The 15,948-nt window shown below is 30.0% G+C and overlaps 1 protein-coding gene across 1 annotated transcript in view; it reads right to left on the reverse strand.

Moving 5' to 3' along the window:
* Positions 1 to 1,773: 1,773 nt before the first annotated feature.
* The window catches only part of LOC111701152 (uncharacterized), an 18,886-nt gene continuing 4,711 nt past the window's right edge, over positions 1,774 to 15,948 (reverse strand). Inside the window, exons 10-24 of the mRNA XM_023472320.1 lie at positions 14,934 to 15,014; positions 14,520 to 14,591; positions 13,177 to 13,276; positions 12,040 to 12,119; positions 11,464 to 11,506; positions 10,720 to 10,797; positions 10,379 to 10,445; positions 10,291 to 10,320; positions 8,914 to 8,981; positions 8,186 to 8,281; positions 7,160 to 7,227; positions 6,562 to 6,603; positions 6,045 to 6,108; positions 3,653 to 3,688; positions 1,774 to 2,772 (exon numbers count right to left, since the gene is read on the reverse strand). Coding sequence (XP_023328088.1) covers positions 2,680 to 2,772; positions 3,653 to 3,688; positions 6,045 to 6,108; positions 6,562 to 6,603; positions 7,160 to 7,227; positions 8,186 to 8,281; positions 8,914 to 8,981; positions 10,291 to 10,320; positions 10,379 to 10,445; positions 10,720 to 10,797; positions 11,464 to 11,506; positions 12,040 to 12,119; positions 13,177 to 13,276; positions 14,520 to 14,591; positions 14,934 to 15,014 — 1,018 coding nt within the window. The 3' untranslated portion in view covers positions 1,774 to 2,679. The remainder of the gene's footprint in view (positions 2,773 to 3,652; positions 3,689 to 6,044; positions 6,109 to 6,561; positions 6,604 to 7,159; positions 7,228 to 8,185; positions 8,282 to 8,913; positions 8,982 to 10,290; positions 10,321 to 10,378; positions 10,446 to 10,719; positions 10,798 to 11,463; positions 11,507 to 12,039; positions 12,120 to 13,176; positions 13,277 to 14,519; positions 14,592 to 14,933; positions 15,015 to 15,948) is intronic.

Below are 15,948 nucleotides of genomic sequence, written 5' to 3' on the forward strand. Positions count from 1 at the left end.
ATTGAAGGATTCATAACTCTAATTGGATAATGAGATAGATAGAATAATAGATGTTACCGCCAAGCAATTTCTATTGGTTCAGAACAGACAACAAACAAATGACTGAACCCTGATTGGATCAGGCGCTAATGGACTCGGCATACATGAGTATTGTGCAGGATAATATCTAGAAATCTAAAAAAGGAAAATATTTTCCATATTTTTGATCAGCTGAAAGTTTAAGGATTTGCTATGATTAATACAGGATTAGCGTTGTACAACACAACACTAAGTTTGTTTCTATTGGGTTAATGCTTTAGCTTTAAAATGTAATATCAAAATGGAGGAATATTTTTTCGGTACATACAGAAAATCAGCTGATAATTTTTTTCTAATTTCTAACTTTTTCTTGCGAAATGAATTGGAAAATTTATATTCTATTTTAAAATTTTACAAAAATCTATTGACAGAAGAAAGAGAAATAAAAAGAAATCACTGACAAATTGTTGCTGCAGATCTGTCCCAAATCTTAACAAATAAAACAAAACTTTAAGACTGTTTACAAATTATCACTAGATTTTATCTGGGAAATTCTTCCCATCATGAATAAGATTTTGATTAACAATATTGTTCCATTTTGTCATCGTTGTAAGATAAGGCAAGACTTCAAGCAGATTTGTACAGATAATTTTTAGCTGATTTTTATGATTTTCATGGAATAAGATATATTCATCATTTGTATTCCACTAATAACGAAAACTTAGTTTTTCTCAAAAAAAGTAAAACAACGCAAAGTTTTTATTTATATTCAAGTAAAACAAATTTATTCAAAGACATATAAATTTTCAAAAATCATTTATATCTTAAAAAAAATATCTCTAAAACTGGAATCAATTTTTATGGAATAGTGGAATTACATATTTTTTATGGAATAGCGGAATTACATATTTTTTAACACTAAAATTTCATGAGAAAAGTTGTTTCTGAGATTAGTGGGAAACATGTTTGATAAAATAGTTTGTCAATCTAGAAATTTGTTCTAGTTTTTTTACGAAAAATTTCTGTGATCAGGAAAACAAAAACATACTAATTCAAAATAAATACATTCTTAAAGGGACAGACCGGCTATGTAAGATAGTTGAACTGAGTATGCAGTGTTGTGGAAAGCTTCTTTAGGATTCATTTGAGACATATAACACTTTTTAAAGATCTGTAAATCCTGAGTTCGACGTTCAAAACTCCTACATTTGGGGGTGGATACGTTTTCAGAATCGGTTTTTTTTTAATTATTAAATAACGACGGCAAAAAATGTAAACAAAACTCTACAGTAAACTAATTAGTTGTTTAGGAACCGGTTGAGAAAATAAAAATTAATCTTATCATCGAAAATAAGTAATCTTGTTCAATTCTTAGTTTCTATTTTCTCATTATTCTAGTTTCTCATTATTCACAAAGATTTTCTACAGATTTTCTGAAATTATTATTGAAAAGACGACATTTAAAGAATTTGAAGAAATTTTCGAATAAATTAATAGAAAGTAAGAAATTCAATACAATGATGAAAACGAAATAATCGATTTTAGCATTGATTTATTGACAAATTTCTTTTGATAAATATGTTCCCAACCATCTAATTAGATTACTGTATGATTTTTACTTTATTTTTCGTTGCAATATTTAGTAATTAAAAAAAAAACTATTCTGTAACGTATCCACCACCAAAGTAGGAGTTTTGAACGTCGAATTTGCGCTCAAACTCAGGATTTACAGATCTTTAAAAAGTTTTATAAGTCTCAAATGAATCCTAAAGAAGCTTTCCACAACACTGCATACTCAGTTCAACTACCTTACATAGCCGGTCTGGCCCTTTAAAAGTGAGCTGAAAATGTTCTTTGTTAATAAATAGTATTTATACAAACTAAAATTAGAATCATAACAAATCTATTTTGCATATGATTAATTTTTGCATGGTTTTTGGTATTTGAACTTCAAAATAAAACTAATAAACTAACGTTAAATGTGATATAACATTTTTTAGAATTATTCGAATTTTGTCATATTTGGCTGGATTAACAGCAACATAGGTCAGATTTCATGAGTGAAGAAAATTATTACAACTAATTTTATTTACTCTAAAAACTAAAATTTATGTGTTTGTATCTTTTTCACTTATTCATATATTAGTTCAGTTTAATCAAGTATCACAGGAACATATCTTTTTAACCTTGCGTACATATTTATTTAACTAAATTTAGTTAATATAATTTGTTACATGGTTTATGCCAATGTTTAGCATTTAACAATAGTATTTGATCCGAAATTTCGAACCTTCCGCAAATATTTCAAAATAACCAACATTTTGTTTGAAATTATAAACCTGATGTTCGAAATTAAGTAGATTTTATTATAGATTTTGAACGTTTTGTTCGAAAATACGTAGATTTGTTGGAAATTTCGAATTCTTCTAAATTACAAACATTTAATTTTGAACATTGTGTTCGAAATTACGAAGATTTTGTTAGAAATTGTGAACATTTTGTTCAAAATGATGAACAGAATGTTAGGAAATGTTTTACTCCTACTATGCTGTTTACAATGTTGATAATTTCGAACAAATGTTCACTTATTTCGACTTGCTTTTGGTAAGTTCGACAGGACGAACAAACTGTTAGAATTTTCCCTATCATGAGTGGTCGGATCTATCTTGAAAATTTTCTGAGAAGAGAGATCAGTGTTTTTCTATTTGAATTTGTTGAGTCTATCAGGTCAACAGGAAGACGACCATTCTTATCCTACTCACGAATAAACAACTCAAATGCTGGGTAAAATTATTGATGTTCCATTCTCTTTATTTCTCTAGGGGCCAGATTTAATGAAGGCGTAGCTGAATTGATTAGGCTTAGTTGAACCATTTCCCTTAAACCGGCGCAAAAGAGATGTAGTTCAACTGCATCTACGAAATTCAACTTTTTCTCTATATTAAATAAATCTAAATAGTCCAAAGAGCAGAATTTTTTTTTCAATTTCTATTTTTAAATATCTTTACATATTTTTCCTTTATCTTTGATAAGTTATGTTTCAGATTTTTAATTTGTTAAACCTTTTTTGAAAACATATTGTTAAAGAAACTGTAGACTATACTTTTTCTTTATCGCGTGACTTCAGATTAAAAATGGTTCCCTTTAAAGCTATCTTTTGACCAAGAATAAATAAGACATCCTCATTTTTCTAGCTAAAAATTGGTCATTTTTTTGTGGTGGTTTCTCTATTAAAGTGACTTTCAAGTTTATGCTGCAGAAAGGAAACACAAAAGAATTTTTTATTTGGAAAAAACGTCGAAATTACCTAAATATTACTCAAATTGAGATTTCAAAAGGCACTGTTCTGAATCTAAATTCTAAAGGGTAGATAAAGGTTAAGTAGAGTATCACGTAAAATAAAACATACATAAACGGGCAGCCTTAGATCATTTGAATTTCCAAACCGGGTCAACATTTCCGGCCCCAGTTTGTACTGTATCGCCGGACTAGCCGGTGTAACAAGGTTGACGCGGTCAAACTTTAGGTTGAATTTACTTTTACTAGAGGGTCAGGGGTGCGTGTTTGGTTAATGGACAAAAAACTTTAGTTTTGCTGATCATTCTGATAATAAGTTGATTTTTGAGTTGATTTCCTTAATTGCCACACTAGCTCCTGCCTTGATCAAAGCCTAAAATATTTAAACTGTATGTAACATGCAAAAATATTGTTTGTCAATTATTGGTCAATTCTTATCCAAAAAAACATTTTTGTAAAAATTTATCAACAAACTTAGCAATTGCAGAAACAGACAAGCAAAAAAAGAGTTGAATTTTTCGGAAAACTAAAACCCAAATCAAAAATTTCTCTAACGTTCACGTATAGCTTAAGTAAATTGCACTTAAGATTTAAATCTTATATGTTTTTAATCATAACTATTTTAATGAAATAGCCATTGAGAAAAATATAGTTGTTTAGAGTTTCTAATACTAGGCTTTTAGGGCGCTTCGCGCCCATCTTCTATTTAAATTGTGAACATGATCTTTTTGTTTACATTTTAAAACAAAGAAGAAAAAAATTTTGCGGATTTTTAAAACAAAATTCGCAGATTTTTAAGAATTTAAATTTTTTACAAAATAAAAACCTTTAAAACACATTTTTTTTATTTTTATCATTCATAAACCTTCCCTGTGGTCACGTGATGTGCCACAAAAAATTTGGGCCCGATCGGTTCAGCCGTTTTGACGTTTATAGGATACAAACAAACAGACAAACACGCAGACAGACTATCCAAATTTATATATAGACTAGCCTTAAAGGGCGCTTCGCGCCCATCTTCTAAATTAATTGTGAACATGTTCTCTTTGTGTACATCGGAAAACAAAACAAAAATAATTCGCGGATTTTCACAAAAAATTTCGTGGTTTTTCAAAATTTTCAAAAATTTAATGAAGATCGAATTTTGATGGAGACAAATATTTGAAATTTTGATCATTCATAAACCTTCCCTGGGGTCACGTGATGTCCCACAAAAAATTTGGGCCCGATCGGTTCAGCCTTTTTGACGTTTATTGGATACAAACAAACAGACAGACAAGCCAAATTTATATATAGATATATAATATATAACTGGATAAATTTACTTTTCTCCCACTTGTGCGTAAATCAAATCTACCAGATCGAGCTACTAGGTCACAAAGTTGTACCAGTAATGTCACAAATTCCTCTTTGCCTAGTTGAGTGTCATGTGTTTGTTGGAAACCCAAATTTTTTTAAGTTTGTTTTTTGAAAATTTCACTATAAAGGGCAGAATTTAAGATATTTTTTGGTTTAAATATGGTCTCGAAAATGTCTCATTTAAAGAGGTTTTGTGATTATCCTGCCAGAGAGGTTTCGTGAGTTTTGTTTTCCAACAAAAGGCTATTTTAAATACAAATTACTAGGAAATTTTTGAGAAATAAAAAACAAGAGTTTGCTGTAAGTGTCCATTCCTCTAATGTCTAATTGAGTTTTTAGAAAAAAATTTTAAAGTGCAGTATTTAAGTTTTGTTTTGGTTTACATATATGGTGTCCATAACATCTTATTGAAAAATTTTATACTTTCAACTTTATACTTATAATTTCAACGGATTTTTATTGAAATTATTTATTGGGTCCTGGGAGGAATACTCTAAAAAGTTTAGATATGGTTTATAGAATTTCTCATTGCGAAAGGTTTCGTGATGTTCTTTCCAGATAGGTTTCGTGAATTTTTAGCTCCAACAAAATAAATTAAAGTATATTTTTGGGATCTATATGAAACAATAAAATAAAATTGCTTCAATTATATATATATATATATATTCTTTTCTCAATCTCAGAGATGGTTGCTCCTACAGTTTAATTTAACGCACAAGTGTTTTTGTTCTTCTCAATAACTTTTTTTAAGAGAGAGGAAATTAGTGAAAATATATAATATTTCCATCTGACGTGAAACTTACTTTAGTTTGACGTGACCCAGGAATCCCAAGGGAAACTTACAGTTATTTGTATTTGTCAGGTAAAAGTAGCGCTATTGCATGAACATTAGCAATCATAATTACATTTTTATGAAGTGATATATTTCTTTGTAAGCTAATTGCTGTATCCCCCCCAATTTAAAAGGATCACAGTTTAAATCAATAAACAATTAAAGAACCAAAACTGTTTCATTAGACTGAATTTTCCTATAATTACAAAGTTAATTCATAATTTTCAAAAATGTAAAAAAAATATTTTTATTAAATAAAATCTTAAAAAACTGTTTGCTCTATATTGCAGGGAAAATGGGAGAATTCTAAAGTGAGTGATGTGTCATATTCACAACGATACCTTTAAAAGCTTTTCCTGGTAGAAATATAGTAAGAACATTCTCTCTGAAAAGAGATTTTTTTCAAGAAATCAAAGATATCTTCCAAATTATTGATCAGAAAAAGTATTGAAAGTTATCTTTGTTAATCGGACATCACTTTCATTATATGAAAGGTCATGCTGAAATAAATACGTACAACATTTCTTATAAAACATACCTCTGTGACGGAGAACTCAACGCCTATGGTGGATAAATGTAGTGCTGTCTGTCCAGACATATTCCTATAATTTTGCAGTATATAGTCGTCTTCGTACATATCATAACAATGAAGACGACTTTCGATTTCCTTTTTGATTACAAGACAAGTTTTAACGCAGCATACACATAACATTGAAACTTGTAAACTTCTAATTTGAAAAAAAGCTTGTTAGAAATCAAAATGATATAAAATGACAATTGTAGAAAAGTTGGCAACAAAAATTTGGTTATTAATAATATAATTTACAAGCTGAAGGGCCCGGCGTTGCCCGTGGAAAAAAAATTTGAAAAAAAATTTAAAAATAAGTTTGAAAAAAAATTTAGAAACAAAATTTTTTGATTTTTTAGCCGAACACCCCGACCACCCATGAGTGTCCACAATATATGTCAGCCCAATCAGTCCAGCCGTTTGACCGGCTATAGGCAACATATACATATATACGAATGTCTTGTTTTATTATAATTTATTAACAAACCGTATATTTATTTTCGCCTGTGATACATCCACCAGCAAAAGCCTAAAATAATTTAACTTCATCAAATACTTTTTAATACAGTATGTCCATTTTTTGGAAATTTATTGCCAAAATTATGATGTTCGATTCACTGCGGTACCTTTGAACCTTTGTCTGATCAAGGATTAATGAAATAACATTATTTTCAAGGTGAAAATTGGATGATTTCACTTTTGGTTCTTCCAAAAAAGTGAATTTCGAATTTATGCAACTGAACCAAGGAATTAAACTGTAGGAATTTAATGCTTTTCAGCGTTACACACACGATAGATATAAATTGTACTTAGATGAAGGTTTTAAGGATACCTTTGTGAATAGGACATGCCACTCAATAAACTAGAGGTACCCATGTTTGTACAATATCTTACTAAATGTGATACATCACTTTAAAGAATAAATATTTTAAATATTGCAACTAAAAAAACAGAATCAAAATTTTTCAAATTCATTTGTTGTATGGGAACGGGTTCTTGAAAGTGTTTGCTCAATTTCCACTAGGTTAAAAGCCCAAAACTACGTGAGCTATTGGTTATAAGTTTTTCTTTTTAACGCGTCTTACTTGAGTGAAGAAATACAGTCTTTTCCCCCCTTTACAGCCAACATCAAGGGAGTTTCACCATATTCATCCTAAAAAGAAAAGAAAATCAGGAAAAATTTTATTTTAATCCTGAAAATACAAAAAGAATTTCGTACATTTTTGAATGTTTGAACTTTTAAAATAATACTTTCCAAATGACTGAAAATGCCATGAAGGTTAAATTAAACTAATCAAAAACTATTCCCATACCTATTATTTCAAAAATAGCTATATATACAAAGATGTAATCTCTGTGTGTCTGTCAGTTTGTTTGTCCGATCAAAACTCTGAAACCCCTGGACAGTGTTGCCTTAAATTTTGGTTGAAGAACTCGGGAGAGCCACGGGATTTTTCTCTGTTTGATTGTGAGATTTAAAATTCAGGGGAACGACATTTATCAGGATAAATAGCAAAAATCGTAATTTAAGACTAGGGGCGTGTAAACGGTGGGACTAACTAGGACTCCCCTGGTCCACGCGTATTGGTGTTTCTTGTCTCAAAAAATAAAAATTGTCCACGCTGGGTACCAAAGCTAGAATTTTATGTTTTGAAAAAAAAGCGAATCGGCCCTACCCCCCTCGTCCTGAAAAATGATGGAATATGTACACTCTTGTATGCCGAGTCCATTAGCTCTTGATCCAATCAGGGTTCAGTCATGTGTTTGTTGTCTATTCTGAACCAATAGAAATAGTATGGCGGTAACATCTATCTTTCTATCTATCTCGTTATCCATCTGAGTTAGGAATCCTTCAATCGGCGCTATCAGTAAATGGAAATATTTACTTCTACTGAAACTATAGAGCTCTATGCCGAGTCCATTACCACTTGATCCAATCAGGGTTCAGTCATGTGTTTGTTGTCTATTCTGAACCAATAGAAATTGCATGGCGGTAACATCTATCTTTCTATCTATCTCATCATTATCCAATCAGAGTTAAGAATCCTTCAATGGGCGTTTTCAGCTAATGGAAATATTTACTTCTACTGAAACTATGGTGCCAGGGATACCTGAGCAAAAGCTAAGGATGGATGAAGTTTAAGAAGTATCTCCAGAACATCTTGTTTTCCTATCCAGGCCGCATAGTGGAGCAGGGTTCGATTCTCCTGTGTCAAATTAAAGTTTAGGAATTAAATCTTTACAGCAAAAATTGCTTTTATCATTGATAGGAACTTTAAACATAATTTCAAGCAACCCTTCATTTAGGCGCGAGCTACGTGTCCGATTAACAACAGAACACGCCTGTATGCCAAGTCCATTAGCGCCTGATCCAATCAGGGTTCAGTCATGTGTTTGATGTCTATTTGAACCAATAGAAATAATATGGCGGTAACAATCTATATTTCTGTCTATCTCATTATCCAATTAGAGTTATGAATCCTTCAATCGGCGCTATCAGTAAATGGAAATATTTACTTCTACTGAAACTATAGTGGGTATATTCAAACATTTGTCTGGTCAAAGATGAATGCGATTGCCTTATGTGTACAGCTGGAAATTGATTACTTTTTAATTATGGTTTCTCTACATATAGGACTCGCGCATTTTTAACAATGAAGGAAATTTCCAGAATTGAACTGTTGAACATGTTTCAAGAAAGAAAAATGGTGTTATCTTCCTCATGGTTACGCATATAGAGGTTTTAAGTGCATCTTAATGCATAATTGAGCTCGTCACACGTTTCTCTTCAAATGTTGGGTCACTGGAAATTATGTAAACAGTCCCTTTCATGATTTACCTCATCAGTAGAATCTAGCTTGAGTCCGAATACTGAATCCAGATAGAACAGTCCACACTTACTAATATCTAACCAAACCAAACCAAGTTAAACAATGGATAAATTTTCCACACTTACTAATATCTAACCAAACCAAACCAAGTTAAACATGAATAAATAGTCCACACTTACTAATATCTAACCAAACCAAACCAAGTTAAACATGAATAAATAGTTCACACTTACTAATATCTAACCAAACCAGACCAAATCAAGTTAAAAATAGATAAATAGTCCACACTTACTAATATCTAACCAAACCAAACCAAGTTAAACATGAATAAATAGTCCACACTTACTAATATCAAACCAAACCAAACCAAGTATAAATAGTTCACACTTAATATATAATATCTAACCAAACCAAATAAATAGTAAATCCAAAACTTAATTTTTCTAACTCTTTGAAATCTGAAATCGTAGAGCTTTGATATTTAAAACATTGAATTTTTTTAGATCTATTTTTCAAAGTTTGAAATGTAAAAATAAACCATCAGGTTTCAAAGGTATTGAAATTTATATATGAGAGTTTGAGTTAAGTGTTCAGTTCATAAACCCAGATTAGATCTACACTCACTTAGAATCATTTACAGATTAACAGTTGCAATATAATGCTTGCATACATTTTCTTACTACAACACACCATTTTAACCATGTAAAACAAGTTTTAAAGAGACTGTAAAGGAAAAAAGAAAGGGGGTATAGTATAATTTTTTAAATTTTATTTTGCATTTTTAATTGTGATAATTGATGATTGTATTACAAATAGTCCGTAGTCTGTATTACGTCACCAGAACTTCAGCCAATGTCAGTGCAGTATACTGATCACGGGATACAGACGGACATCATGTGACCAGCATACTGCACTGCCATTGGCTGAAGTTTTGGTGACGCAATACGGACTATATAGACTATATGTAATAATATTATCAATTACATCTATTGAAAATGCAAAATGCAAAATAAAAAATTGTGATAGGAGCAAACCGGAGATTCTCAGGCTCCTGTGGGATATCGTCATTTTTAGATTGGTTGCGTATTTGCTAAATATTATCTGTTTAATACTACAACTTTTATACAAAATTGCATATATGTGAATTTTCGTATAAACTTGACACAGTTTCATATCAATTTCCATCAGATAGATATCTTATATATGTATCAATCAACTCCTGAGATTCTCAGGTTTCATCTTATACCCCCTTTCATTTTTCCTTTACAGTCCCTTTAAAGATCCAACTATATTCATCTAATTGACTAAACCATATTAAACAAAACAACCAATAATTTTACTTAACTTCTCGAGAGGCTAAATTTAAGAAAATTCTGAATGGTTTCCTGTATAAGTTTCTACATCCATAAGTCCACCTAAAAAATATTTACTGAAAAAAAATGATTTTAAAATTTTTTCTTTTAAAAGTTTTACCTTGAGCCTCATCCATTAGATTCCTTCTAACAAAACTAGGCTCCTGGGACCTTCCTGTTATTTCATTCTATAGAAAAAAAAGATCAGAAAAAGATAGAAACATCTTTTTAACCAATTCATGATGTCATAACTTCATTTCAATATTTATTAGTTCATAATAAAATCAAATGGATTAACATATCTTAGAGTTTTTTCTTTATATTTATAATTCCCTGCAACTGTAAACATGTTAATTTCTTTTCTAAATCATTAGAAAGAGTATATTCAAGACAGGGACTGGCGTTGTAAGTTTTAAGGTCGTCTTTACAGTCTCATCCTTTGTTGGTAACTCTGTAACTCACATTGTCCTCGTCTATACACCGGAGTTGATGAATGTCGTATTCTTCGTCTAATACAATCTCGAGGTTCAACACTGTATTCTAAACATATTATTTATCTACTATTAAGGGTTTAAGGTAGGATTTCCAATCGGAATTCCGTTGCACGAAAATGTTTAAAATTGCGTGAAATTGCTCAGAATTTCGCAGAATCACAGGGCTCGCAATGGCGCGCAAGTAAAATCCAGATGCGTTAGAAACAAAAGAACTAAAGAACTGTCGCGATTGTTGCAATTTCAACAGAACTTCAAAGAGGAACAATCATACACGATTAACAAAGGTTTAGTTGAAACCTTTATCTGATTAATAATGTGGAACGTAATTTGCCAAGCTTAAAAAAGTGTTTCATTGTGTCAATTTTCTGCAATGTTTTTGCAGCAGATATGCACAAGTACAAGTACAGTCTATACTGTACGTGTATCAGAGTTTTACTGCTCTAGATGTTAACTACACCCATCCCACGGTGTGGTATTTTAGGGGGGTTACTGGTTGTTGTCACAATACTCCTCTTAAAATGCATTTGTCTTGTGTTTCATGGTCTCAAACAAATTACTCAAGCGACCGAGCCTTATTTGATTTAGATAAGAGGTTTATGATGTAAACTCAATATAAATGACCCCCCCCCCTTTCGCCCTTATCACCGATGTGAATCAGACATGGTATTCTATCAAACGAAGGGTCATTTTCATAATATGTATAAGAATCTACCTGGAGGGGTTTTAATGATTTTTCAAACAGTGTTCTCTTTGTTCTGAAATAGGACACATTTTTATTTTGAACATTAGGGTTGGTCGATCCAAGCTTAGGACCTAGTGGTATACCTGCACCTAAACATTCTAAAAACTTCGTTAAATAAAATAACCAAAATTTTTTTAATGGAGAGAAGGAAAGTCCTTTTAATGAAATAGTAAATATATAAATATATATAAATAAATGATCTGAAAATTTTATTCATAAACATATTGTTTCATGATTTTATGCAATCATTAGTATTTTATATTTATATATATTGCAGTCTCTGTTCTTTGGTTTGTTTCTATCAAAAAACTGTTCCACTAATTAGGCACAAAATGTGTGTGGCAACTAACTCACAGAATTATAAAATTGTTGCTTGGAAATAATGTTATTTTTTTAAATTCTTTAAAAAATCAAAAAATTGGTGAGATTTTATTTTTGAGATGTGTAAAAGAAAAGATGGTGGCTTGAAGAGCAACTTTATAAACTAAAATTGTCATTAAAAAATTAATCAGAGTTTTATATATATTGATAAGAATAATTTTCTACCTAAAACAAAGAATATGATTTTGTTTCCACATGAACGCATACACAGATTGGAAATCTACAACTTTATCATCATTATTGTCCTTAAAAAAAAGAAATCATGTCTTTACAGATGGAAATCTACAACTTTATCATCATTATTGTCCTTAAAAATAAAAAATGATAAATTAAATCTTTATAGTTTGGAAATTTAGAACTTTATTATCATTATTGTCCGAAATAAGAATCAAAAATAGTAAATTATATCTTTACAGATTGGAAATCTACAATTTTATTATCTTTATTGTCCGAAATAAGAATCAAAAATAGTAAATTATATATTTACAAATTGGAAATCTACAACTTTATCATCATTATTATCCTAAACAATAAAAAAAATTATATCTTTATAGATTGGAAATCTACAACTTTATGATCATTATTGTCCGAAATATGAATTAAAAATAGTAAATTATATCTTTACAGATTGTAAATTTACAACTTTTTCATCCTTACTGTCCTAAACAAAAATAAAAACATATTAGATTATATCTGTTTTTTGAAAATGTTTAATAAAATCTTAAAGTGAATGTTGTTAAAAAAAGAACCCTGCCTAATCCTACATGCAAAGTTCCAGAGTAAACTTTTCAAAAAATGTTTATGTATTTTCCTGACCGATTTTGTTGGCTAATAATTGTTAACATACTGTTGATATTTTTGATAAAAGACCGTTTTTTAAAAATTATCAAAAATGTTAAAAAAATTGTTTATGTGGGTTTCATTAAGGATTCAAATAAAACTTGTACCATTTTTTTGCTTACTCTGATACAACATTTGAATGTTTTGACATGTCCAACTGTTCAATCGATAATAATTATTATTTTGATATTTTGCTTCAATTGAATGAAACATTTTGCGACCAATCTTTAAATGAAATTATAAATGTTAATCATGTCTTTCACTTTTTCTGTATCTCGAACAATGTTCGTAACTTCGAACAAAATTTTCGTAATTTAGAAATGACGTAGTAAAAAAAATCACAATATGTTTGTCATAAATATGTTTTTCATAATTACCAAAGTCATAAACTACATTTTTCATAAATTTCATAAGTCATAAAGTACAAAAGTCGATATAGCGAACAAAATTTTATGTTTTTACCTGAGTCCAAGCATTTCTGATAAGGTATTTACCAAGGGGTACTCCGACACAGCATTCTTCTCTTTCAGGAACAAATCTTACATCTAGCGCCATCACTGTACTGTCAAATTAAATAATTAAAATTTTTTTTAAAAGATAGAAATTTTGCTGAAACCATTTGTAATGGCATCATTCATGGATTATAATGATGTGAAAAAAAACCAACATTTTTTTAATAATCTTAAATTAGATTTTAATTAAACATGCCGCAAATATCTCGATAAATATTAAAAGTAGATCAGCATCTTTTACCAGATTCAAGAGTAAGTATTACAATACATAATTACAATATATTACTATCGTGAATGAGTATTACAATACATAACTACAAAATAGATTACTATCAGGAGTGAGTATTACAATACATAACTACAGTATATTACTATCGTGAATGAGTATTACAATACATAACTACAATATATTACTATCGTGAATGAGTATTACAATACATAACTACAATATATTACTATCAGGAGTGAGTATTACAATACATAACTACAATATATTACTATCGTGAATGAGTATTACAATACATAACTATAATATATTACTATCGTGAATGAGTATTACAATACATAACTACAATATATTATTATCATCATTAAAAAGGGCCTGTATTATATATTATTAAAGGGCCTGTACACGTTTTTCCAAAACTTCTGAATTGCCCCTTTTTACCAATATTTACAGTCGGACCACAGACTACACAGACGCGTATCTCCTTTCACGGGGTGGGCTACGTAGGCCTACGTTGACCCGGCACGACATGCTACGTTTTAACAATAGGTTTTTAGAGTGTCATTTCACGGCCACTTGTTTAACGTAATACCCATTCAGGGGTTAAGTTTTACAACTTTTAAAGATATACTCCAATTTTAAACATAACATTTATGAATTTAGTCTTTTTTTTGAATATTTTGTGTTTCGTATTCAAAGGATCCTTAGATTTCACTGAACAAAGATGTTTGTTGATTGGTCGTGTACAGTACTTGTACACAATAGAACATGCTGTGGAAAATATCGCATATTTTAGCTGATAATCAATCTCTTTAACTCTCTTATCTCAGAGTACTGCAACTGTCGGATAATGTATTATCAGCAAACATTATAGTGTATTTCACAAGAGTACATTTTAAACATTTCTATCTTAAAATTTATTTCTCGAATTACGGTCTTCTATTAAAAAACTTTCGTCTCTTTCTCCTATTTATTAGACCCCCCCATAGTCTATAATTTACCTTGAATATTTATTAGACCCCCCTACAGNTATTTATTAGCCCCCCCCCCTATAGTCTATAATTTACCTTGAATATTTTTGAATAAATCTGGAAGGAGAGGAGAATCCCCGGCACTCAGACATAATCGGGTAAACAGACCTATTTTTTTATTTTTAAGCAAAAGCATCCACAGACAAACTAAAAAGCTTTACTTTAAGTTATCAAATCACTTATTCCGTGGCATGGGTCTGTTTACACAATTTCAGTTTAAAAGTCGACTTATTTTTCCAAAGTTTTCTGTTTATCACTGTACAATAAAACTGAGTTTTTGTCACAAACACAAAATTTTAGGGATTTTATAGGGATTAGAAAATTTGAGTTTGTGGCAAAAAGAAACAAATAAATATTCTTTAAATTTCCTAGTTATTGTTTTTTGCTTATAGTAAGTTGCTGAAAATGTGAATATTTCCATAAAAATAAATGTTCTGTTAAAAAATATTCCTTAAAAGTTGATCAAGTGGACTCTCCAGAAAAACCTCTCTAGTCTTTGTTCTTCTTCCTTTTTGGGAATCACCCTTTTTCCTGCAAAATTAATCTCACATACGGGGTGACCCAAAAAAAGAGAGATCAGGGATTTTAAATCGTTTAAATAGAAATAAAAATTTAATTTTACATTAAAGGGAGTAACTGGCAATCTATGGTGTTGAACTGAGAGCGTAGTATTGTAGAAACATTTTTTTAGGATTGATTTAAGACATATAAATGTTTTAATGAAGTATAATTCTCCTGAGTTTGAGCGCAAAGTTCACATTCAATATCATCAATTTGGTTAAGTACGTTTGGAGAATCGATTTTTTTAATTAATAATAACAACGACAAAAAATGAAAAAAAATTCTATAGTAAACGAATTAGATGTTTATGAACATATTTCTCAATTGAAATTTTCTCAATGAATCAATGTTAGAACCAATTATTTCTTTTTCATCATCATATTGAATTTCTTATTCTTTATGAATTTATTCGCAGATTTCTTCAAATCAACTATTATCATCATTTCGATGATAATAATTAATTTTCATTTTCTCAACCTGTTCCTAAAAACCACTAACTAGTTTACTGTAGAATTTCTAATACATTTATTGTGGAATAATTTTTTTAAAACCGATTCGCAAAATCATTCCTCAACAAATAAACAATCTATGAGGATTTTAAAGATTGAATTTGCGCTCTTCCTACACAAATATTCACCGTCAAAACGTCTGATATTGGTCTCAAATGATTCCTAAACAATTTCTTAACAAAACTACATTCTCAGTTCAATTACAATACATCCCTTTAAGTTTTCAATTTTAGAAAGGGTTCTTTAAGTACTTTTTTGTCGTCTGATGCTTTTAAGTTTAATCAAGGCTTTGGGATTCCTGAGACATTTCTTTTTAAATTCCTCTCAAGATTATCCAATTTTTTTGCTAAATTTTTTTTCAATTTGACGATATACAAAAAGACAATTATAACCCC

Source organism: Eurytemora carolleeae, unplaced genomic scaffold (assembly GCF_000591075.1).
Source record: "Eurytemora carolleeae unplaced genomic scaffold, Eaff_2.0 scaffold85, whole genome shotgun sequence".
NCBI classification, from domain to species: domain Eukaryota; kingdom Metazoa; phylum Arthropoda; class Copepoda; order Calanoida; family Temoridae; genus Eurytemora; species Eurytemora carolleeae.